We start from the raw sequence: 26,200 nt of genomic DNA on the forward strand, positions 1-26,200 counted from the left end.
AGGATGTGTAGAGATTTCCTGGGGCTGGGTAGGGTTTAGGGTTGTTTCTTCCAAACCAAGAAAGCAGTTTAAGAAAAGACATTCGAAAGCACATTTGTTACCTGGCACGTCCTTTAGTTTCGGGGGAGCATAACAAGAAGTAAGGGTCTAGGAGTTAGGCAGGACATAGATCCCAAAGGGCCTCTTAGATCACGTTGAGGGTCTTTACCTCGACCTTAATCTAAACAAGGGGAGTGATGTATAAGGACTGGATTATGGATTACCGGTGGAGCAAGATGCGTGAAACTAGAGACCAGGGCTGTTGTTATATTCTGGAGAGGGAGAATAGGGGTGTGAACCCAGTTAGTCACAGTGAAGGTAAAAGAGAAATTACCAGCTGTATGAATTTAACAGCTGTACAGTGTCACACACATTCAGGCTTTCATCTTAGTACACCTCCAGAGGCAAGGAATGGTGGGAGAGAGAAATAACATAGGGGCAAGAAAACTTTTGGGGTGATGGATGCATTGTCTTTACTATGGTAATGATTTCATGGGCTTACACATGTCAAAACTTGTACATTTTATTTATTTATTTTTTGAGTTGGAGTTTTGCTCTGTCACCAGGCTGAGTGCAGTGATACAATCTTGGCTCACTACAACCTCCGTCTCCCAGGTTCAGGCGATTCTCTTGCCTCAGCCTTCCGAGTAGCTAGGACTACAGGCGTGCACCACCATGCCCAGCTAGTTTTTGTATTTTCAGTAAAGATGAGGTTTCACCATGTTGGCCAGGATGGTCTCAATCTCTTGACCTTGTGATCTGCCCGCCTCAACCTCGCAAAGCGCTGGGATTACAGGCATGAGCCACTGTGCCTGGCCTAAAATTTGTACATTAATGTGTACAGTTTATGTCAATCGTACTGCAATTAAAAATAAAGTCCCCTGTGTTTACTACCTCTACTTAAATACATGTATTTATTTTGTTTTTTTGTTTTCTTTTGAGACGGAGTCTCTGTCAACCAGGTTGGAGTACAGTGGCGGGATCTCTGCTCACTGCAACCTCCGCCTCCCCCATTCTATTGATTACAGTGGGGTTTTGTTCTTGTTACCCAGGCTGGAGTATAATGGCACAATCTTGGCTCACTGCAACCCCCACCTCCCAGTTCAAGTGATTCTCCTACCTCGGCCTCACAAGTAGCTGAGATTACAGGCATGTGCCAGTGCGCCCGGCTAATTTTTTTATTTTTAGTAGAGATGGGGTTTCACCATGTTGGCTAGGCTGGTCTTGACCCCTGACCTCAGGTGATCCACCCACCGCAGCCTCCCAAAGTGCTGGGATTACAGGCATGAGCCACCGTGCTGGGCCCATGTATTTATTTTGAATTCCCTTTTTATAAAGAATTTGAGGGGGTATCTTCTGTTTACTTAATGATCCCCTACAATTGGGCTTTCCCACCAGTTTTCTGATTCACCTGAAATAATGTAGTTGTTGAACTGGTTGCATCCTAATGTTTATTCCAGATCTTTTTCTTCCTTGTCCTTGGGACAGTAGCGTGATGTAGTCATAAAAGCATTCATCTCACTGTTACCTTTACTGATGGTGTGTGGAAATATTGAAGCTTTTGAAAGAGAGCAGGAGTAAATACATGAAGGTGATGGTGTTCCTACCTGGTGGCCTGGTTTCACTTTCTCCTTGTGGCATATAGAATGTGGAGTCATTTGCTGACAGTGAAGGAGCAGGAGTGGGTACAGGAGCTTTTGAAAGAGTAAAGATTCGAAATAACCTTTGTGGGTAATGGCCCAGGGGCTCCCCAGAAACTCAGAAGAATAGGGGCAGGGGGACAGGGGTTTGAAGGCGCAGGCTTTCTCATCCTCTGTGGATAGAGGTCACAACAGAAGGTTTTTGCCTTCTCTTTGGTATCTAAAAGACTTAGACACCTCCTGTGATTTCTGACTGGCTCTGTGAATTTTGCTCCTGTTAAAAAAAATAAGTTGGTTTATTTTGTTTGGTTTCCTTTTTTTTTTTCTGAGATGGAGTCTCACTCTGTCACCCAGGCTAGAGCGCAGTGGCACTATCAGCGCACTGCAACCTCTGCCTCCCCGGGTTCAAGTGATTCTCATGCCGCAGTCTCCTGAGTAGCCGGGATTACAGGCATGCACCACCGCACCTGACTTATTTTTGTATTTTTTGGAGACATGAGTGTCATCATGATGATCAGACTGGTCTCAAACACCTCATCTCAAGCAATTCTCCCCCCTCGGCCTCCCAAAGTGCTGGGATTAGAGGTGTGAGCCACCACGCCATGCCTATTTTCTTTTTAACACAGAAAGAACTAGTAGAAAATGAAAGGTCTGCCATAACTGTACTCCCTCAGAGATCACCTTATTCACGACATGGTATATATTTCTTGAGAGACTTTTTTTCTTTTTTTTTTTTCCTTTTTTGTCTTTTTTTTGAGACAGAGTCTTGCTCTTTCTCTAGGCTGGAGTACAGTGGCATGATCTCGGCTCACTGCAACCTCTGTCTCCCGGATTCAAGCAGTTCCCCTGCCTCAGCCACCTGAGTAGCTGGGACTACAGGCGTGTGCCACCACGCCCAGCTAATTTTTTGTATTTTAGTAGAGACGGGTTTTTACCATAGCCAGGATGGTCTCAATATCGTGACCTCATGATCTGCCCGCCTTGGCCTCCCAAAGTGCTGGGATTACAGGCATGAGCCACTGCACCTGGCTCTACTTTTTTTCATTTTTAAACAAAAATACTTAAGTATCTTGTTTGGAACAATAGATAACATACCTTATTTCCTGTAGGTATGTAGCAAAATATGTTTAAACATCTGGATATATCCTAATTTAAACTATTACTCTATTTTTGAATGTTACATTGTTTCCTGCGTCTTGCTATTATAGGGCAGTCCATGATGGACATATTTGTAGCTACATCTTGGCATACATCTGTGATAACTTCATTAAGATAAACTTAGCAATGAGATTACTGACTTAGAAGGAATATGACATTCTAACATTTGTCTTTTTTCTTTGCATTTGCTGGTCAAAACAGAGAAATTCTTTCTCTTTCTTTTTCTTCTTTTTTTTTTTTTTTTTAATAACAAAGCCTAATTTTCCTGCAAAAAAGTGCTACCAATTTACCACCTTTATTCTAGTTCCCTAGAGTCTTCCCCAGCAAAGTGTTATGATTTGAGGGGGAGTCTTTGAGGGTGAAAAAAAAATGGCATCTAATTATTTTATTTTTCAAAGTCTTTGAATAAAGACTGAGAATATTTCTGTTTTTCTTGGTCAGCCAGCAGGTGTCACACTTTATCAGGACGCTGCCCTGTCCCCAGATTTTTGCTGCCTTTATCATCTTCCTGTTGACTTAGTAAGAAACCATATTAGCCACCTAAGTGTTGGCACTCTGAAAGCACAAAGCACTTATCTCGCGGATACAGGCTACACCCTTAGTTTGCCTAATGGATGCATGGGGCCAGGCAGATTGGCCTTTCCCGTGGGAATTCATGAACCGGAGAAACCCACTCTGCCATGCAAGCATTTGAATGATTGCTGGATTGATCCGTCCTGGGGATAAGCCACACTTCTTTTCAGCTTCATGAAACTCTAAAGCCACCTATGAATTTTAGCAGGATCTCAGGCAGGAACAGTCTTACTGAGAATGATTTGTTTCTTTTCCTGCCTGTTCCTGCCAGTCTCTTTTCTGAACTTGGGCCAGTATTTCCCTGCCTTTGTTAATAAAGATTTTCTGTGCAACATGTTGGTTAGTTGGTTCCTGATGTTTAAAAGCAAGATTTTCATATTCCCTAGTAGTTACTCACTGAATTTGCTGTGAATTTACAACCAAAAAGCTTGATCCAGGATCATCACAATTAAAACTGTGAATAGTATCATGAAGATTTTGTCAGTTTCATTCCATTTCTCAGGGAGCACACTCACCAACCAGCACTGAGTATAGTTCTTGCTTTTTGCAGTATCAGTGAAATTTAGAGGTAGATGCCTATTGTATATTCAAGAATTTGTATTATTATTCAGCTGCAAAAAAACAATGAAATGAAATACTGATATATACTTAAAACATGGACAAACCATAAAAAAAATTCCACTGAGAAGTCAGGTGCTCTTCCTGCCTGACTTAGTAAAAAAAAAAAAAAAGAAAGAAAGAAAAGGAAGTCAGGTGCACAAGATCAGATAGTGTATGATTCTGTTTATATGATGTGTCCAAAAAAGGAAAATCTTTTTTTTTTTTTTTTTTGGGGGGGGGGGGGGGGGACGGAGTTTCGCTCTTGTTACCCAGGCTGGAGTGCAATGGCGCGATCTCGGCGCACCGCAACCTCCGCCTCCTGGGTTCAGGCAATTCTCCTGCCTCAGCCTCCCGAGTAGCTGGGATTACAGGCATGCGCCACCGTGCCCAGCTAATTTTTTGTATTTTTAGTAGAGACGGGGTTTCACCATGTTGACCAGGATGGTCTCGATCTCTTGACCTCGTGATCCACCCACCTCGGCCTCCCAAAGTGCTGGGATTACAGGCTTGAGCCACCGCGCCCGGCCAAAAGGAAAATCTTTAGAGGCAGAAAGTAGATTAATGGTTGCCAGGGTCTGAGGGAGAGGAAATGGGAGTGACTGCTGAACAGGTACAAGGTTTCTTTTTTGGGTGATAGAAATGTTCTGGAAGTATATAGTGGTTATGGTTTTACATTGTTGTGAACATACTAAGAATCACTGAATTCAACAGTTAAAATGGTGAATTTTATTTATTTTATTTTACTTGAGACAGGGTCTTGCTGTCACCCAGGCTGGAGTACGGTGGCACAATCTCGGCTCACTGCAACCTCTGCCTCCCTGGTTCAAATAATCCTCCTGCCTCAGCTTCCCAAGTAGCTGGGCTTACAGGCATGCACCACCATGCCTGGCTAATTTTTGTATTTTTGGTAGACGGGGTTTCACGATCATGGCCAGGCTAGTCTCAATTCCTCATCTCAAGCAGTTCTCCCACTTCGGCTTCCCAAAGTGTTGGGATTACAGGCATGAGCCACTGTACCCAGACTTCTGAATTTTATATTAACTTTATCTCAACTTAAAAAAAAAAAAAAAAAGAGCAGAGCTACCAGGCACTTCTGTGGCACCATTAGGAAGCAGTGTCCGGAACACTCTCTGTAGGAAAGCTTCTGATTCTGAATTGTTCTTTCAGTTTCTACAGCAGTAGTTACTGCCTGAAGAGGAGTTCTGTCCTCCTGTTCATCACTCTATTCATACTGATCTTCTGCGTCTAAATTCCTTGGGATACAATTCCTTGGTTAATTCATGCCCTTGGGTTCTCCATTGTCCCCATACATAGTCCAGGAGTTCAGGATTACAGTGAGCTATGATTGTACCACTGCACTCCAGCCTGGGTGGTAGAGCAATTCCCTGTCTCTAAAAAAGAAAGAAAAACATATAAGACAAGAAAAATATACAAAAGTCTATATACATAGCTGGGAGCAGTGGTTCATGTCTGTAATCACAGCACTTTGGGAGTGTAAGGCAGGCAGATCACTTGAGGTTAGGCGTTCCAGACCAGCCTTGCTAACATGGTGAAACCCTGTCTCTACTAAAATTACAAAAATTAGCCAGGTGTGGTGGCAGGTGCCTGTAACCCCAGCTACTTGAGAGGCTGAGGCAAAAGAATTGCTTGAACCCAAGAGGTGGAGGTTGCAGTGATCCTAGATCACACCATTGCATGATCTAGGATCCTGGGCCACAGAACAAGACTCTGTCACCAAAAAAAAATAATAATAAAAAAGGAAAAAAAAGAAAAGAAAAAGAAATACAGCACTTGGACAGGCATGGTGGCTCACGCTGGTAATCCCAGCACTTTGGAAGGCCAGGGTGGATTGGGTGTGGTGGCGCATGCCTATAGTCCCAGCTTCTTGGGAGGATGAGGCAGGAGACTTGCTTAAGCCCAGGAGGTAGAGGTTGCAGTAAGGGTAGATCACACTGCTGCACTCCAACTTGGGCAACAGAGTGAGACTCTCTCAAAAAAAAGAAAAAAGAAATACAGCACTTAAAGCAATTTCATACTGGAACATAACTAGGTAGAATAATCATAGACCCAAATACATCCAAGGATTTAGTCTGTATTGAAAGTATCATCTAAGATTAGTGGAGAAACATGGTTGATTCAAAAAATGTTGGATAACTGGGTAACCATTTTAAAAAACGTAAGTGTGGCTCCCCTACCTCACTTTCCTTTGCTAGATAAATTCCAGGTGGATCATAAATTTAAACATAACAATGCAACTGTAGAAGTAACCTACTTAAATTTGAGATTAAAAAAAAAACAACAACTTCTGACCGGGTGCAGTAGCTGACCCCTATGATGCCAACACTTAGTGGGGCCGAGGCAGGTGGATCACTTGCAGCCAGGAGTTCGAGACCAGCCTAACCAACCTGGTGAAACCGCATCTCTGCTAAAAATACAAAAATTGGCCAGGCATGGTGGTGTGTGCCTATAGCCCCAGCTACTCAGGAGGCTGAGGCAGGAGAATTCCTTGGATTCAGGAGGCAGAAGTTGCAGTGAGCTGAGATCATGCCACTGCACTCCAGCCTGGGCAACACAAGAGGAGACTCCATCTCAAAAAACAAACAAAACACAAAACAAAAAAAACCTCTGGCAACATCCTAAGTATGACTTAAATCCCAGAGTTTTTTTTTTTTTTTTTTTTGAAACGGAGTTTGGCTCTTGTTGCCCAGGCTGGAATGCAAGGGCATGATCTTGGCTTACCGCAACCTCCACCTCCTGGGTTCATGAGATTCTTCTGCCTCAGCCTCCCAAGTAGTTAGGATTACAGGCGTGCACCACCACACCCATCTGGGTTTCTCCATGTTTGTTAGGCCAGTCTCAAACTTCTGACCTCAGGTGATCCACCTGCCTCAGCCTCCCAAAGTGCTGAGATTACAGGCATAAGCCACCATGCCAGGCTGCTATTTTTTTTTTTTTTTTAAAGAAAAAAGATTCATGAACTTAACGAAAATTTCTCTATATAGTTGTTTGTTTTAATTTTAGAGACGGGATCTTGCCGTGTTGGCCAAGCTCTTCTTGAACTTCTGGGCTCAAGCAATCTGCCTGTCTGGGCCTCCCAGAGTACTGGGATTATAGGTATGGTCTCGAACTCCTGGGCTCAAGTTACCTGCCTGTCTAGGCCTCCCAAAGTACTGGGATTATAGGCGTGAGTCACCATGCCTGGCCCCTACATAGTTTTTCTTTACAGAAGAATGACAAATATAAAAACACAGTTTCAATCAACACAGTAATATTCAATTCAGCCAATAATCATGCTTGGGTACCTAAATAATTGGGTAAAAGACTATGAAGGAACAGGATTTTTGCACAATTTCATAAGTATTTCCCCACTGATTACTGATTAAAAGCAAAGGGAAAGAGACTCTTAGAGTGTAAAAATCTAGTACATACTATCCTAATTAAATGATTAAAGTTATCATTAGTGGTGGACAAATTCAATCTCCGCCTTTTGATGTGATGCATCAAAAGGGGGCCATATCACCTAAGTAATATTTCTACCAAAAATGTTTACCTGAGTCTCAACATGAGAAACAATCAGACAAATCCACATTGAAAGATGTGTAAAAGTGCTGGCCTGGTTTCTTCTAAGAGCCAGATGTCATGAAAAAACAAGGCTAGACAGATCACTTAATGGAGACCAAACAGACATCACAACTGCAACGTATGATCCTCAGTTGGATCCTGGAAGCCTAACAAACAAAGACAGCCAGGCCCACTGGCTCACGCTTGTATTCCCAACACTTTGGGAAGCCAAGGTGGGTGGATCACTTGAGGCCAGGAGATCAAAACCAGCCTGGCCAACATGGTGAAACCCTGTCTCTACTGAAAATACAAAAAACTAACTAGATGTGGTGGCATGTACCTGTATTTCCAGCTACTCAGGAGGCTGAGGCAGAAGAATCTCTGAATTTATCTCATGCCTGTAATCCCAGCACTGTGTGAGATCAATGTGGGTGGATTACCTGAGGTCAGGAGTTCAAGACCAGCCTGGCCAACATGGTGAAACCCAGTCTACAAAAAATACAAAAATTAGCTGGGCATAGTGGCTCATGCCTGTAATCTCAACACTTTGGGAGGCCAAGGCAGGCAGATCACCTGAGGTCAGGAGTTCAGGATCAGCCTGTCCCAGATGTGTGAAACCCCATCTCTACTAAAAATACAAAATATAAAAATTAGCCCAGTGTGGTGGTGTGCACCTGTAATCCCAGCTACACAGGAGGCTGAGACAGGAGAATTGCTTGAACCCAGGAGGTAGAGGTTGCAGTGAACCAAGATCACGCCACTACACTCCAGCCTGGGCAATAGAGCAAGACTCTGTCTCAAAAATAATAATAATAATACAAAAATTAGCTGATCATGGTGGCGCACACCTGTAATCCCAGGTACTCGGGAGGCTGAGGCAGGAGAATCACTTGAGCCCACGAGGCAGAGGTTACAGTGAGCCGAGATCATGCCACTGCACTCCAGCGTGGATGACAGAGTGAGACTCTGTCTCAAAACAAAAACAAAATAAAAAAACATCAGCTGCCAGTGGTGACACTAGAGATAAAAAGGGGAGAAAGGCTTTTCAGTGCTCTGTTTTTCTACATATATTTCCTATTGAAGAAGGCAAGGAATTTCTAATGGAAATTTGGTAGCACAGGAAATATCTATATATTAAATGATAGCAGCATGGTATAGGTTTGGGTAGAATTCCAGCTATATATAAAATGTCTTTAAAAAAAGAAAGAAAATACAAAGTTAGATGTCAGTGGAAATTTTTTCAGGCAATAGAAGTATGAATTTCTTTTCCTTTTCTCGTATTTTCCAAGTTTTCTGTAATGAGTTTACAACATTTTTCTGATAGACAAACATAATGACCTTTTTTTAAAAAAAATGCTTAATACCATTCTTTATATGGGATTTGTCCCTGTACCCATTTGTTTCCTCACCTCTCACCCCACAAAAAATAGAAAATTGCTCAGATAGGCCGGGCACGGTGGCTCACGCCTATAATCCCAGCACTTTGGGAGGCCAAGGCGGGCGGATTATGAGGTAAAGAGATCGAGACCATCCTGGCCAACATGGTGAAACCCTGTCTCCACTAAAAAATACAAAAATTAGTTGGGCGTGGTGGCGCACACCTGTAGTCCCAGCTACTCCAGAGGCTGAGGCAGGAGAATTGCTTGAACCAGGGAGGCAGAGGTTGCAGTGAACTGAGATCATGCCACTGCACTCCAGCCTGGCAACAGAGCAAGACTCCATCTCAAAAAAAAAAGAAAAATACCTCAGATATTGTTCTGTTACTCATCAGCCTATAAATAATAAGAGGTCTTAAGTATATGAAATATGGATGGCCAGGAATACATAGTTCCAACAGGAGCACGTACCGTTACACTGAAGGAAGAATGCAGAGAGAAGAGAAGGACATGCACGCCTCACCTGCTGCAGTGCCTTTTCCTTTCAGGGGCTCAGAGCTGTGCTGTATCTTGTTTTCTGTACTGTTCCAGGCAGATAATCAATGTCTTACAATCTTCTTTCTACTCTTGTTTTGTTGCTTTCCTTTTTTTTTTTTTTTTTAGAATAACTGCACAAAGACTTGCCCACCTGAATAAGTGCTTGATGAACTTTAAGCTAGGGAATTTCAGCTATCAGAAAAAGCCTCTGAAATTGGGAGAGCTTCAAGGAAACCACTTCACTGTTGTTCTCAGGTAAAGACCTGCAGGTGGGAATGTAGACCACAGGGTCTGGCCAGGGCATTGTGAGTCTGTTACTCATCATTGGTCATAAGGTCCTGGTGAGCTGGTACTAACAGAACAGAAGTGGCAGCAAGGGAGGGTAGGTCAGGGCCTGGCAGGGCTGGGAGAGCAACTATAGACACCTTGCCCTTTGGAAACCTAGCGCACCCTTTGGAAAGACACCATTTTCTTCAAATACTGTAGTAAAACACACTGAGCCTGTGATTCCACTTAAGACAAAGCTCCTAGAATAGGCAAATCCATAGACACACAAAGTAGAATAGTGGTTACAGGGGAAAAGGGTAGGAGTAATGGAAAGTTACTGTTTAGTGGGTACAGAGTTTCATTTTGGGAACAGGAAAAAGTTTGGGAAGTAGATAGTGGTGAAGGTTGCCCAACATTGTGAATGTAGTTAACCCATTTATGCCTGGTGTTCCATTATTGGAATGCTAAGTATGTAAGAGTTACTTCTATCGTACTACTCAAGATCATCCCCAAGGTTTGATTGCAAAAATTCAAAAAATTACAACCTCCAGGATAAATGGGTTAATATCACCAAATTGAACACTTAAAAATGATTAAAATGGTAAATTACATTATGAATCACTTATCACAACTTTTAAAAAAAGAAAGAGCCCTCAGGAGGTAAAGAGAAAGCTGCAGGGGAGTGAGCGAAAGACACGGAAGCTGCACTGTTGTCATTTATGATCTGCCTCCCTGAGCGTTTTTCTTTTTTTTCTCTGGATAATTTGGGTCCCTGTAGAAATATAACAGGAACTGATGACCAAGTACAGCAAGCTATGAACTCTCTCAAGGAGATTGGATTTATTAACTACTATGGAATGCAGAGATTTGGAACCACAGCTGTCCCTACGTATCAGGTTGGAAGGTTGGTATTGAATTTCTTTGATCAAAAAGAGCTTTTTCATAAAAGAAGCAGGATTTGTTGGTGGTGCTGTTTTTAATTATTTCTACGCTCTCTCATGTCTGGGGTAAATGAACCACAGTCTCATAATTTTTGTTTTAAGATAATGCATGCACAAGGTAAAAAATCAGAGTTCAAAAGAATATGACTTGAAAATTAAGAGATCAAGACCATCCTGGTCAACACAGTGAAACCCCATCTCTACTAAAACTACAAAAAATTAGCTGGGCATGGTGGTGTGTGCCTGTAATCCCAGCTACTCAGGAGGCTGAGGCAGGAGAATTGCCTGAACCCAGGAGGCGGAGGTTGCGGTGAGCCGAGATCGTGCCATTGCGCTCCAGTCTGGGTAACAAGAGCGAAACTCCGTCTCAAAAAAAAGAAAATTGAGCTTTCCTATCACTCTTGGTAACCCATCCAGGGGATCTATTTTTATTTTTATTATTTGAGACAGAGCCTTGCTCTGTTGATCAGGCTGAAGTGCAGTGGTGCGATGTCAGCTCACTGCAACCTCTGCCTCCCAGGCTCAAGGAGCTTGCCTGCCTCAGCCTCCTGAGGAGCCGGGATTACAGGCTCCTGCCACCACACCCAGCTAACTTTTTTGTATTTTTAGTAGTGACAGGGTTTCACCATGTGGCCAGGGTCTCAAACTCCTGACCTCAAATGGTCCACCCACCTCAGCCTCCCAAAGTACTGGAATTACAGGTGTGAGCCACTGTGCCCGGCCCTATTTTTATTTTTATTTTTTAACAGGTAAGTCTTGGCTTAGTAAGTGATTCAAAGTGATTTCCACAGTAATCAGTTGGGTAACTCAGACCCAAAGTAGCCCCACAGAGATGATACATTTTATGATCTGTATTAATAAGTTTATTAAATTTGATATGCCCTTCTCTAACTCTTAATTTTATTTATTTTTTAATTTTTATTTTTTGAAATGATGTCTCGCTCTGTTGCCCAGGCTATAGTGTGGTGGTGCCATCTCGGCTTACTGCAACCTCCGCCTCCTGGGTTCAGGTGATTCTTCTGCCTCAGCCTCCCAAGTAGCTGAGACTACAGGCATGCACCATACCCAGCTAATTGTATTTTTGGTAGAGGCGAGGTTTTGCCATGTTGGCCAAACTGTTCTCAAACTCCTGACCTCCAGTGATCTGCCTGCCTCGGCCTCCCTAAGTGGGAGGTGTGAGCCACCATGCCTGGCCCCTTCCCTCACTCTTTAAGGAAAGTGATACAGGATAAAATTAGTGACATGGAATTTAAGAACTCTGATTTACTTTTAAACTAATAAAAACTCCTCTAGACTAAGCTACAGTGGGAATCCCCTACTCTTTAAGGAAAGTAATAAAGATTAAAATTAGTGACATGGAATTTAAGAACTCTGATTTACTTTTAAACTAATAAAAACTCCTCTAGACTAAGCTATAGTGGGAATCCCATCAATAAATAGTTGGGTTCATAAATGTACTTCCGGAATCCTGTTGCTCAGCAGAGACTGTGTTACATAAACTAGCTATTCAGTTAGAATTGTAGTAGTTACAAGTTAGAAATGATTTGAGTGTTCATATTCTTCCTTGTGTTTCAGACCCTTCAGGTTAGCAAACTTAGGCTTAGAGAGGGCTGCCTGAACTCATTAGTTGATTGGCTGTAGTTTGGAAATAGAGTTTTCCTGGCTTCCAGTCCATTGTTTTAGCAGCTTTGTGAAGTTGCATTCGTTTTTGTGATTTTAAAAGTGCAAAATGATAAAAATCTATATTTCCTCTGTCTCTTTGAGGCAGTATTGAGAAGATGAAAAAGCTCAGGTGAAATCAGACTTGAGTTCTGAGCCTCAAATTACTCATCTGTAGAATGGAGATGATAATACCAATTCAGAAGGTGATGAAAATGAAGTGAAATGATGTTGAGGCCACATCTATTTTTATGCCTAGAAGATAGTGAGTGCTAATATGTTTTCAACCTTGCTAATTGTCAGAGGGCATTGACAAAACAATAAAAATGTGAATTGTATTATGGGACAGAATATTTAAGGGAGGGCTGTATCAACTTATAAATTTGTTATTAATTTGTTAGGACAGCCATGGAACCCTATACATTTTGTACTTCAAAGATAAAGTAAACAAATGTAAATAACTAAAATGAGATCAAATTTATCCCACAACAAAAATTACTAGCACACCCAAAGGTCAGTACTGTCAGCTCAGAATTCCAAATCATTCATTTTTACAGCATAAGAACACCTGTTGCTTTCAAAGAAACCCGCTGTTAACACCACAGAATTTCCTGAAGGCAACAACAAACTCTCAAGTTTATATTGTATAGGTGGAAAAATGACTTGTATCCAAAATATTAAAAGCTGTTACAACTCAAGAATAGAAAGACAACCCATTCTAAAACCTGGCAAAGAGTCTGAATAGACCTTTTTTAAAATAACAAACAAATGGCCAGTAAGCACCCAAAAAGATGCCTATCATTACTAATCTTTAGGAAATGCAAATCAAAACCACAGTGAGTTGCCACTTCATACCTACCAGGATGGCTGAAATAAAAAAGACAGAGAATAAGAAGTGTTGGTGAGGACTGGAGAAATTGGAACCCCTCTACATTCTTAGTGGAAATGTAAAATGGTATAACCATTTTGGAAAATAGCCTGGCAGTTCCTCAGAAGGTTACAAAGTTAGCATATGACCCAGCAGTTGCATTTCCAGGTATATACTGAGGACAATTGAAAATCATATTTTCACACAGAAATTTATACAGATGTTTATAGCAGCCAAAAGACTGGAAACAACCTAAATGTCCGCCTACTGATGAATGGATAAACAAAATATACAATGGAATATACAATAATATATAATGAAATATTGGCAATAAAAAGGAATGAAATACTGATAAGTTCTGCAACATGAATGAACCTTGAAAACATATTGCTAAGTAAGCTGGGCACTGTGGCTCATGCCTGTAATCCCAACAATTTGAGAGGCCAAGGTGGGAGGATCACTTGAGGCCAGGAGTTCAAGACCAGCCTGGGCACCATAGCAAGGCCCCATCTCTAAAAAAAAAAAAAAAAATTGGCCGGGCACGGTGGCTCAAGCCTGTAATCCCAGCACTGTGGGAGGCTGAGGCGGGTGGATCACGAGGTCAAGAGATCGAGACCATCCTGGTCAACATGGTGAAACCCCGTCTCTACTAAAACTACAAAAAAGTAGCTGGGCATGGTGGCGCGTGCCTGTAATCCCAGCGACTCAGGAGGCTGGGGCAGGAGAATTGCCTGAACCTGGGAGGCGGAGGTTGTGGTGAGCCGAGATCGCGCCATTGCACTCCAGCCTGGGTAACAAGAGTGAAACTCCGTCTCAAAAAAAAAAAAAAAAAAAAAAAAAATTTTTTTTTAATTAGCTGAGTGTGGTGCTGCCTGCCTTTGGTCCTAGCTACTCAAGAGGCTTAGGCAGGAGAAGCACTTAAGCCCAGGAGTTTGAGGATGCAGTGAACAGTGTACCACCACTTCACTATAGCCTGGGTGACAGAGCAAGACCCTGCCTGGGAATGAGTGAATGAATCCATTTCTTTTTCTTTCTTTTTTTTTTACTTCAAAACCACAATCAGAAGAAATTTTCTATGAAATTTCCAATGTGAGCAAATCTATAGAGAAACAGCTGGAACAGCCCAAATGGGGAGTGACTGCCAATGGGATAGGAGTTTTTTTGGGGGAGTGATAAAAATGTTCTAAAATTCTGTAATGCTCCACAATTCTTTAAAAATATTAAAAGCCATTGAATTGTACACTTGAAATTCAATGGGTGAATTATATGGTATGTGAATTATTGAATACCTTAAAAAATTTTTTAAAAAAAAGAAAGTGAGCTGGGCACAGTGGCTCATGCCTGTAATCCCAACACTTTGGGAGGCTGAGATGAGTAGATCACCTGAGGTCAAGAGTTCAAGATCAGCCTGGCCAACATGGTGAAACCCCTTCTCTACCAAAAACATAAAAATTAGCTGAGTGTGGCGGCATGTGCCTATAGTCCCAGCTACTTTGAAGGCTGAGGCAGGAGAATCGCTTGAACTCAGGAGGCAGAGATGACAGAGCAAGACTCTGTCTCAAAAAAAAAAAGAAAAGAAAAGTAGCTTAAGCCCTCACATCTGTTTAAATGATTTTCGAGAAGGGTGATAAGACCATTCAAAGTGGAAAGGATAACTTTTCAACAAATAATTTTTGGGAAAATTGGATATCCACATGCAAAAAACTGAAATTGGACCCTTACCTTACAAGTTACACCATACATAAAATTAAAATAGGCTAGGCACGATGGATTACGCCTGTAATCCCAGCACTTTGGGAAGCTGAGGTGGGCGGATTGCTTGAGATCAGGCATTCAAGACCAGCCTAGCCAACATAGTGAAACCCCATCTCTGCTAAAAATACAAAAATTAACTGGGGGTGGTGGCGTGCACACCTGTAATCCCAGCTACTCGTGAGGCTGAGACAGGAGAATTGCTTGAGCCTGGGGGGCAGAGGTTGCAGTGAGCCAAGATTGCGCCACTGTACTCCAGCCTGGGTGACAGTGAAACTCTGTCTCAAAAATAAAATAAAATAAACTCAAAGTGGTAGAGCAGAGCTGTACTTACACAAACTCTTAGAAGAAAACGTGGGTGGAAGCTTCCTGATACTGGATTTGTCAGTGGTTTCTTGGATATGACAACAAAAGCACAGGCAACACACAAAAGAAAAAATTAGGTAAGTTGAAATTATAAAAAAAAAAAAAAAAAAAAAAAAAAAAACGTGCATCAAAGGACACTGTCAACGGAATGAAAAGATAACCCGCAGAATAGGAGACAGTATTTCAAATCATATATCTGATAAGACTTATATCTAGAATGTATAAAGGACTAAATGATTCCTAAAACTCAACAACAACAACAACAAAAAAAATGCAAAAATGAGCAGAGGAGTGGAATAAATGTGTTTCCCAACACATTTATTTATTTATTTAGTGATTGGTGTTTAACATCACTAATCACTAGGGAGATGCAAATTGAAACCACCATGGGTACCACTTTATAGCCATTAGGAAGGCTACCATCGAAAAAACAAAAACAAACAACAAGTGTTGGTAAGGGTGCAGAGAAATAAGAAACCTGGGCTTTGCTGGTGAGGATGTAAAATAGTGTAGCCATTGCAGAAAACAGTATGGTGATTTCTTAAGAAATTAAATATAGGCTGGGCATGGTGGCTCAGGCCTGTAATCTCAGCACTTTGGGAGGCTGAGGCCGGCTGGTCACAAGCTGAAGAGATCGAGACCATCCTGACCAACATGGTGAAACCCCATCTCTTCTAAAAATACAAAAATTAGCTGGGCGTGGTGATGGGCGCCTGTAGTCCCAGCTACTCAGAAGGCTAAGGCAAGAGAATCTCTTGAACCCAGGAGGTGGAGGTTGCAGTGAGCCGAGATCATACCACTGCACTTAAGCCTGGCGAGAGAGCAAGAATCCATCTTAAAAAAATAAAGTAAAAATAAATATAGGCCGGGTGTGGTGGCTTACGCCTGTAATCCCAGCACTTTGGGAGGCCGAGGTGGGTGGATCACCTGAGGTCGGGAGTTCAAGAATAGCCTGACCAATACAGAGAAACCCTGTCTCTACTAAAAATACAAAAAATTAGCTGGGCATGGTGGCATGTGCCTGTAATCCCAGCTACTCAGGAGGCTGAGGCAGGAGAATTGCCTGAACCCAGGAGGCGGTGGTTGCGGTGAGCCGAGATTGTGCATTGCACTCCAGCCTGGGTAAAAAGAGTGAAACTCCGTCTCAAAAAAAAAAAAAAAAAAAAAAAGGGTGAAACTCTGTCTCAAAAATAAGTAAAAATTATGTTATAATCCAACAACTCCACATCTCAGTACATACCCAAAAGAAATGATAGTGGGAACTCACCAGATACTTGTACATGCATGTTTATAACAGCACCATTCACAATAGCCAAAAGGTAGGAGCAACCCAAGTGTTTATCCAAACAAAATGTGGCATATACATACAGTGGAGTATGTGAGCCTTTAAAAGGAGGGATTTTGTTTGTTTGTTTGTTTGTTTGCTTGCTTGCTTTTTGTTTTTTTTTGAGATGGAGTCTTGCTCTGTTGCCCAGGCTGGAGTGCAGTGGCATAATCTTGGCTTACTACAACCTCCACCTCCCGGTCTTGAGTAATTCAAAAGGAGGGAAATTTTCATACATGCTCTCACATGGAAAAGCCTTGGAAACTTTATGTTACCTGACATAAGCCAGTAACAAAAGGACAAATATGGTATGATTTCTTTTACATGAGGTTCCTAGAATAGTCAAAGCTATAGACAGAAAGTGGAATGGTGGCTGCCAGCGGTTAGGGGGATGAGTAGATAGGGAGTTTTATTGAATGGGTATTGAGTTTCAGTTGAGAAGATTGAAAAGTTCTGGAGGTGGACAGTGGTGAAGGTTGCCCCAACAATGTAAATGTGCGTAATGCCACAGAACTGTACACTTAAAAATGGCCAAAAATCTAAATTTTATATTTATTTTACCACAGTAAAATAAAAGAAGGTAGAAGAAGGAAAGGTAAAGTAAGAAAAGTACAGAACACCTTAATGTGTAGTGTGCTAAATAGGATGGCCCATTGTAAACCACACCTGTTTACATTTAATATGGCATTGTATACTGAACCTTTACAGTATGTGGTGGCATCTTAAAGGTGTTGAAAAGTCCTGCAGTTAAGAAACAGTTTAGGGCCAGACATGGTGGCTCCTACCTGTAATCCCAGCAGTTTGGGAGGCCAAGGCAGGTGGATCACGAGTACAGGAGATTGAGACATCCTAGCCAGCGTGGTGAAACCCCACTAAAAATACAAAAGTTAGCTGGACGTCATGCACAGTAGTCTCAGCTACTCAGGAGGCTGAGGCAGGAGAGTCATTTGAACCAGGGAGGTGGAGATTGCAGTGAGATCGCACCACGCACCCCTGCACTCTAGTCTGGGCAACAGAGAGAGACTCTGTCTAAAGAAAAGATAGAAACTATTTATTATATCAGGTGGTGGCAAAGGGTTTTCTATAAAGGAACAGTTAGTTAATATTTCAGGCGTTGTGGGTCATTTAATATTTGTTGCAGGTACTGAGCTCTGGAGTTACACTGCAAAAGCAGCCATGGACAGTATGCAAATCAATGCGCATGGCTGTTTTCCAATAAAACTACAGAATTAGATGGACAACCAGATTAGGCCTGCAGGCTGTAATTGATACTTAACAAAGGTTTTTTGTTTGCTTGTTTGTTTGTTTTTGTTTTTGAGATGAAGTCTCACTCTTTCGCCCAGGCTAGAGTGCAGTGGCACGATCTGGGCTCACTGCAACCTCCACCTCCCAGGTTCAAGCGATTCTCTTGCCTCAGCCTCCCGAGTAGATGGGACTACAGGCACGTGCCACCATGCCTGGCTAACTTTTTTGTATTTTGTAAAATATTTTTGTATTTTAACATGGGGTTTCACCATGTTAGCCGGGATGGTCTCAATTTTCTGACCTTGTGATCCATCCGCCTCAGCCTCCCAAAGTGCTGGGATTACAGGCATGAACCACCACACCCAGCCTAACCAAGGTTTTTTAATATAAAAATCTGTGTCTGTTATACCTGACAGACCAGTGCCTAGTACCAACCAGTACTCTATTTTTTTTTTTTGTCAATATTGTCTAAAGGATTATCCAAGTAAGTAATTTATCACCCCAGGACTGATTTAAAGACTGATTTAACATGGCTTGTTCCAGGACTGTGAGGATGGTCAGCAATAGGAAATCTGTTGATGTAATTACATTATTGGATTGAAAATCCACATCATCAATATATACCAAATGGCATTTTAGACAGTTTAATATCCAGAAATGGCCTCTATTATTAAATATGAAAAAGAAGAAACATAATTAACTGGAAAAACAGAAAAATTAATAGAAGGGGATTCCTGTGTTCTTTTGATAGAGAAAGGTCTTGCTAAGTAAGACACCAAGACCAAAAATCTTTTTTTTTTTTTTTTTTTTTTTTTTGAGACGGAGTTTTGCTCGTTACCCAGGCTGGAGTGCAATGGCACGATCTCGGCTCACCGCAACCTCCGCCTCCTGGGTTCAGGCAATTCTCCTGCCTCAGCCTTCCACGTAGCTGAGATTACAGGCATGCACCACCATGCCCAGCTAAAGTTTTGTATTTTTAGTAGAGACGGGGTTTCACCATGTTGACCAGGATGGTCTCGATCTCTTGACCTCGTGATCCACCCACCTCGGCCTCCCAAAGTGCTGGGATTACAGGCTTGAGCCACCGCGCCTGGCCTAAGACCAGAAATCTTAAAGGAAAAAAATTTTCAGATATAATATAGCAATAATATAGTAAAAGTTAAAGGAAGAATTACATACACTTATAGATTCACCAAAAAGGTCAAAAATACACTCTGAAGTGTCAACAGTGCTTCATTTCTTAGAGATTGAGTAACATGTAACCTGCCTTGTATACCGTTGAGTTTTTTTAAAAGCATATATAGGCCAGGCATGGTGGCTCACGCCTGTAATCCCAGCACTTTGGGAGGCCAATGTGGCAGATCACTTGAGGCTCAGAGTTTGAGAGCAGCCTGGCCAACATGGTGAAACCTCATCTCTACTAAAAATATAAAAATTGGCTGAGCCCAGTTGTTCATGCCTGTAATCCCAGCACTTTGGGAGGCTGAAGTGGGTGGATCACTTGAGGCCCAAAGTTCAAGACGAGCCTGGCCAACATGGTGAAACCCCTTCTCTACTAAAAATACAAAAATTGGCTGGACATGGTGGCCCAAGCCTGTAATCCCAGCTACTTGGGAGGCTGAGGCACAAGAATCGCTTGAACCTGAAAGGCAGAGGTTGCAGTGAGCTGAGATCACGCCACTGCACTCCAACCTGGGCAGAAGAGTGAGACTCCATCTCAAAAAATAAAAAATTAGCCAGGCATGGTGACTCATACCTGTAGTCCCAGCTGCACAGGAGGATGATGCAGGAGAATTGCTTAAGCCCAAGAGCAGAGGTTGCAGTGAGCCAAGATTGTGCCACCACACTCCACCCTAGAAGACAGAGGGAGACTATCTCAACAAATTAAAATTAAATTTTAACAAAAGCATATATAAATTTTATAATCATCCGATATCAAGATATTTCCATTCTGACAAGAATAATATAGAAGAGCAAATTGTATTCTATTTGCCTAGATAATACCAAGAAGGTATTAACATGGAGGAATCAAACGAGTTTCACACAAAAGTTTCAAACATATTTTCACACATAAAGACTTAACTGTGATTTATATAAATAATACTATGTGGGCTGGGCACAGTGGCTGGCGCCTGTAATCCCAGCATTTTGGGAGGCTGAGGGGAGTGGATCACAAGATCGGGAGTTCAAGACCAGCCTGGCCAATATGGTGAAAAACCCCCCCCCACCAAAAAAAAATACAAAAATTAGCCAGGTGTGGTGGTGAGTGCCTGTAGTCTCAGCTACTCTGGAGGCTGAGGCAGGAGAATCGCTTGAACCCTGGAGACGGAAGTTGCAGTGAGCCAAGATTGTGCCACTGCACTCCAGCTTGGGTGACAGAGCGAAACTCCGTCTGAAAAATAAATAAATAAATAAATAACGTGTAACTACTTAAAGCATGACTAGGTAGTATTTGTACTATAACACATGTTTAAACTGAAATGATATTAAATGTTATGCGTAAGCATTATGTTTTCAATTTTATTCTCTTTTTTTTAAAGTTCTTTTGGTAGAAGTCCTTTTATACTTAAAATCTGTATCATACTAGATTCTCTGCTTACTCTTAAGTTTAATAAGATAATGTAGGACCAGGTGTAGTGGCTCATGCCTGTAATCCCAACACTTTGGGACACCTCCCAAGGTGGGAAGATCACTTGAGCCCAGAATTTTAAGACAAATAATGAGACCCCATCTCTACAATAAATTAAGAACTTAGCCAGGTATGGTGGTGTGCATGTGTAGTTCCCGCTACTATCAGGGTGGCGGGAAAGCTGAGTTAGTAGAATCGCTTGAGCTTGGGAGGTCAAGGCTTCAGTGTATAGTTAATATTATTTGTTGACTCTACAGAGATTTGTGCTTATAAAGTTTATCTTCATGCAAAATTAAGTAAAATAAATGTTGTTTAATTTTAGAGCTATACTGCAGAATTCCTGGACAGAAGTCATGGATTTAATATTGAAACCCCGCTCTGGAGGTGAGAATAAAATTCATGTTAAGAAAATAAATAGAATGTATGGCTAGGTATTCATGAAATTGCTTTGAATAAAAAAGCATTTGTGCAAATTGGGGTTGTTATTTCAGTATTTTATTTGTTTTTACAATAAAAGTATACATTTATGTATATTTTTCAACAGTTTTATGTATTCAAGATTTATAATTTAGATCCTATTTTAGCTTTTTTTTTTTTTTTTTTTTGGAGACGGAGTTTCAGTCTCATTTCTCAGGTTGGGGTGCAATGCTACAACCTTGCCTCCCGTGTTTCAGTGATTCTCCTGCCTCAGCCTCCTGAGTAGCTGGGATTATAGACATGTATCACCATACCCGGCTAATTTTGTATTTTTAGTAGAGGCGGGGTTTCACCATGTTGGCCAGGCTGGTCTCAAACTCATGACCTCAGGTGATCCACTCGCCTTAGCCTCCTAGCGTGCAGAGATTACAGGCGTGAGCCACCACTCCCGGCCTCTATTTTAGTGCTTTAGCTCATTCAGTGTATTAATTCATAACTGAATAAATATGTTTAAAAAATAAACACATATGTTTTTCTTTATTCACTTCTGAATATGAGTGTATATAAATCTAAAACATTTCACCTGTGGTTATTTTGTTAAAACATAGTGTAATAGAATATAAAAACTTGGTAAAAACATCTTGAGGATTTGCAGTGTGAAGAATTCACCAAAAACTTACCAGAAAGTATCTCTAAAATCACATTGAATGAAAAAAGATTTAACTACTGCTTTACTGATTGTCAAAATCATGCTCACTTTGGGTAATTCATGTGCAAACTATAAAAAGATGAAATTATCTAATTTTAAGGCAAGTACACCCTGCCCATTAAACTTGACATTACAGTGGAAAAAGAGAGAAGGAAAAAAGTACTAGCAACTTTTGGTCATGTTAAATCAGGTACGATAATGAACAGTTAAATGGCGTTTACTATTGACCAGAGGGTGAGAGCATGTTGACAAAGCCAAATAGTTCTGTAAACTTTCTACATCTCCCGTCTTTGCACTTCCTCAGATGAGTGGAAGCTCTAAACAGCACCTATATTGCAAATAGCATTTTCTAATTTTGTGTTCTCTGTGAACTGTACTTTAAGTTATGGAAGTCTGTCTGTTGGGTAAGTCATTTATTCAGTTTTTTTCCCCCTCAGCTGAAAAGGGCTACTTGGTTAAATGCAGAGAAGAATGGGCGAAGACCAAAGACCCAACTGCTGCCCTCAGAAAACTACCTGTCAAAAGGTGTGTGGAAGGGCAGCTGCTTCGAGGACTTTCAAAATATGGAATGAAGAATATAGTCTCTGCATTTGGCATAGTGAGTGCAATTTGTGAAGTCAGGCAATGGCTCAAGGTGTTTTAATGTTTAAATTTCATCTTAAGTATTTTATTAAATTTTGAAAGAGCAGAAGGTAAATAAGGATCCTTAGGTGATCTCTCAGCTGTTTCACCTGAATAATCTTTGCTCAGACCCTGAGTGGTGATGAGGGAGTGGATGCTGGCATTACTTATTGAGGGCACAAGAAAAGCATCAATGTGGAAAACATAATCTTCAGTGGAAATTCTGTTTAAATTGAGTCTCTTGGTATTGGAGAAATTCAGAATCTGTTATACAGTCATTTCTTGATCATTCCATCACCAGAACTATAAACTGCCTTAGTAAAAGTACTGAACAGCAGGCAGTCTAAATCATTGCATTTTAGTCTGGTTTCATCATGGTGATTCAAGAGTAGGAAGTACCATACTAGCAAGTGTAGCCCATACCAGTATTTGGATATGTATAATCCAGGACATGTTAAAGTTTAACCCTTAAACTAAGTCTTTTCCAAGATGCACAAAGAAAGCAGAATTCTGAGTGCATGAAATTAGTTGTCAGTTCGATAATTTAGGTTCTCTCTTTCCATGGTATTATGGGAGAAAAAGCACTGTTAGCTCGAAAATTGATGTGTAAATTCCTTGAGTTTGCACACTGTGCCATTGATGTAAGGCATACTTGTCTAACCTGCAGCCTGCGGGCTACATGCAGCCCAGGACGGCTTTGAATGTGGCCCCGTACAAATTTATAAACTTTTCTTAAAACATTATGACCAAAGAAAAACAAAAAAAAGGAAAAAAAAGATAAAAAACCATTATGGCCAAGCACACTGTGTCATACCTGTAATCCCATCAGTTTGGGAGGCTGAGGCAGGCAGATCCCTTGAGGCCAGGAGTTTGAGACCAGCCTGGCCAATGTGGCGAAACCTGTCTCTACTAAAAATACAAAACAGGCCGGTGCAGTGACTCATGCCTGTAATCCTGGCACTTTGGGAGTCCAAGGCAGGCGGATCACCTGAGGTCCAGAGTTCTAGACCAGCCTGGCCAGCATGGTGAAACCCCATCTCTACTAAAAATACAAAAAATGCCAGGCACCTGTAATCCCAGGTTCTTGGGAAGCTGAGGCAGGAGAATAGCTTAAAACTGAGAGACAGAGATTGCAGTGCGCCAAGATCACGCCATTGCACTTCAGCCTGGGCAACACAGCGAGACTCTGTCTCAAAAAGAAAAAAACCTCATTATCCAGACATGGTAGCGTGTACCCAGCTACTCAGAAGGCTAACGTGGGAGAATTACTTGAACCCGGGAGGCGGAAGTTACAGTGAGCTAAGATAGTGTTACTGCATTCCAGCCGAGGTGACAGAGTGAGACCCTGTCTCAAAAAAAAAAAAAAGGAAAGAAAAATGGGAGATTAAAGTAGAGGACAAAAAATGAGAGGTTAAAGTAGAAGAAAAAAAAGAAAAATGAGAGATTAAAGTAAAAGTTTTGGCTGGGCACAGTGGCTCATGCCTATAATCCCAGCACTTTGGGAGGCTGAGGCTGGTGGATTGCTTGAACCCAGAAGTTTGTGACCAGCCTGGGCAACATAGCAAACCCTGTCTCTAGAAAAAATACAAAAGACTAGCCAGGCATGGTGGTGTACACCTGTAGTCGCAGCTACTCAATAGGCTGAGGTGGGAGGATCACCTGAGCTTGGGAGTTTGAGGCTACCGTGAGCCGTGATCATGCCACTGCACTCCAGCCTGGGCGACAGAGTGAAAACCTGTCTCAAAAATAAATATAAATAAATAAATAAATACAGTAGAAGTTTCTTATACTAGGATTACCACTGAACCAGCAAGGTAGAAAGTACAGCACTTTTTGGTTGGGTGCGGTGGCTCATGTCTGTAATCCCAGCACTTTGGGAGGCCAAGGTGGGCAGATCACCTGAGGCCAGGAGTTTGAGACCAGCCTGGCCAACATGGTGAAACCCTGTCTATACTAAAAAAACAAAACCGGTCATGGAGGTATGCCCCTATAATCCCAGCTACTGGGGAGGCTGAGGTGGGAGAATTGTTTGAACCTGGGAGGCTGAGGCTGCAGTGAGCTGAGACTGCACCACTGCACTCCAGCCTGGGCAATGGAGTGAGACCCTGTCTCAAAAAAAAAAAAAGTACAACACTTTTTATATTCAGAATATGTTTTCTTGCTTATTTTTTTTCTTCCCTCCAGATACCCAGAAATAATCGCTTGATGTATATTCATAGCTACCAAAGCTACGTGTGGAATAATATGGTAAGCAAGAGGATAGAAGACTATGGGCTGAAACCTGTTCCAGGGGACCTTGTTCTCAAAGGAGGTAAAAAGGCAAATGTCTTTGTTATTCAACCAAGCTAGGGTTTATTTAGTTGCCACTAGTGGCTTTAAAATCCAGCCTGGCTACTAATTAAGAAAGAGAGATGTGGCAAGATGTGGTGGTGCATGCCCATAATCTAACACTTTGGGGGGCCAAGGTGGGTGGATCTGAGGTCAGGAGGTGAGACCAGCCTGGCCAATATGAAGAAACCCTGCCTCTACCGAAAATACAAAAATTTAGCTGGGTGTGGTGGTGTACGCCTGTGATCTCAGCTACATGGGAGGCTGAGGCAGGAGAATTGCTTGAACCCAGGAGGCGGATGTTGCAGTGAGCCGAGAGAGCACCACTGCACTCCAGCCTGAGCGACACAGTGAGACTCTATCTCCAAAAAAAGAAAACCAAAAAAAAACATGTCTAGCCGGGCGCGGTGGCTCAAGCCTGTAATCCCAGCACTTTGGGAGGCCGAGGTGGGTGGATCACGAGGTCAAGAGATCGAGACCATCCTGGTCAACATGGTGAAACCCTGTCTCTACTAAAAATACAAAACATTAGCTGGGCATGGTGGCGCATGCCTGTAATCCCAGCTACTGAGGAGGTTGAGGCAGGAGAATTGCCTGAACCCAGGAGGCGGAGGTTGCGGTGAGCCGAGATCGCGCCATTGCACTCCAGCCTGGGTAAAAAGAATGAAACTCCGTCTCAAAAAAAAAAAAAACATGTCTAGTAACTTACATTGGTTAGTTTTTATCTGTATCTTTAAAGAAAAAATACACATCTGCTTGAGTAAGTACCTCGAACTTGAACTCCTGACGTCAGGTGATCTTCCCACCTCAGCCTCCCAAAGTGCTGGGATTACAGGCTTGAGCCACCAACCCCAGCCTGAGTAAGCACCTCTCTCTGGGCCTCCCTTTTCTCAACTCAAATAGGGTTTGACCTAAATGATAGCTGAAATCTCTTTCGAAACTTTTATGTAGGTCTAGCAAATAAATACACCTCTGGATGTATCTTGTCATACAGGCGTAAAGAGTTTCTTCAACTCAACATCAGACTGCCACTGACTTTGCATGTGGGCTATGACAGAATGGGCATTTAGTATATGCTGTGCCCAAAATGTTCCCAAGACAGTGCTAATATCCCATCTGCCATGGAGCCTGTACTGTATGCCAGGCCTTGGCTCAAAGCCCTGTACCTGTGTCTTTTCATTTAAAGCCCCCATTGTTACTGTGAAGTATTTTCTTTGTTTTTTAGATGAGGTTTAGTCACTTGCCCAAGGTTCCACAGCTAGTTAAAACAGAAAAAACTGGGATTCAGAGTCTAGTCTGTTTGATTCCAAATTCCATGTGTGTCTGGCATACTAGGCTACCATCTATTAGCTGAATACATAGGCTGCCCATCTGCAGGCAGACCCCGTAAACCCACTAAGCTTCTAATTTTGTTCAGAAATTTTAAATTAGTTTTCTTGATTTAACATGTTTTCCTCATGCCATGTTGATGCCATTCAGTGTATTTTAATATCCTGGGTGCTGCTGTGTTTTATCCTCTTAAGTACACACTGTTTTTTTTTTTTTTTAATTGTTTATCTTTTTTTTAGCAAAATGCATCCATTTATGATG

The 26,200-nt window shown here is 41.9% G+C and overlaps 1 protein-coding gene across 9 annotated transcripts in view; it reads left to right on the top strand.

Moving 5' to 3' along the window:
• Positions 1-26,200, top strand: part of PUS7 (pseudouridine synthase 7) — an 82,516-nt gene that overhangs the window by 29,643 nt on the left and 26,673 nt on the right. For 8 of the 9 annotated variants that reach the window (XM_032276342.1, XM_032276348.1, XM_032276344.1 and 5 more), the window contains 5 exons: positions 9,611-9,739; positions 10,530-10,655; positions 20,858-20,919; positions 22,099-22,259; positions 24,467-24,593. In XM_032276342.1, the coding sequence (XP_032132233.1) occupies positions 9,611-9,739; positions 10,530-10,655; positions 20,858-20,919; positions 22,099-22,259; positions 24,467-24,593 (605 nt within the window). The remainder of the gene's footprint in view (positions 1-9,610; positions 9,740-10,529; positions 10,656-20,857; positions 20,920-22,098; positions 22,260-24,466; positions 24,594-26,200) is intronic. The other variant, XM_032276347.1, reaches the window with a different exon arrangement.

The sequence above is a fragment of the Sapajus apella genome, unplaced genomic scaffold (assembly GCF_009761245.1).
Source record: "Sapajus apella isolate SASKATOON/1434 unplaced genomic scaffold, GSC_monkey_1.0 scaffold7, whole genome shotgun sequence".
Taxonomy (NCBI): Eukaryota; Metazoa; Chordata; class Mammalia; order Primates; family Cebidae; genus Sapajus; species Sapajus apella.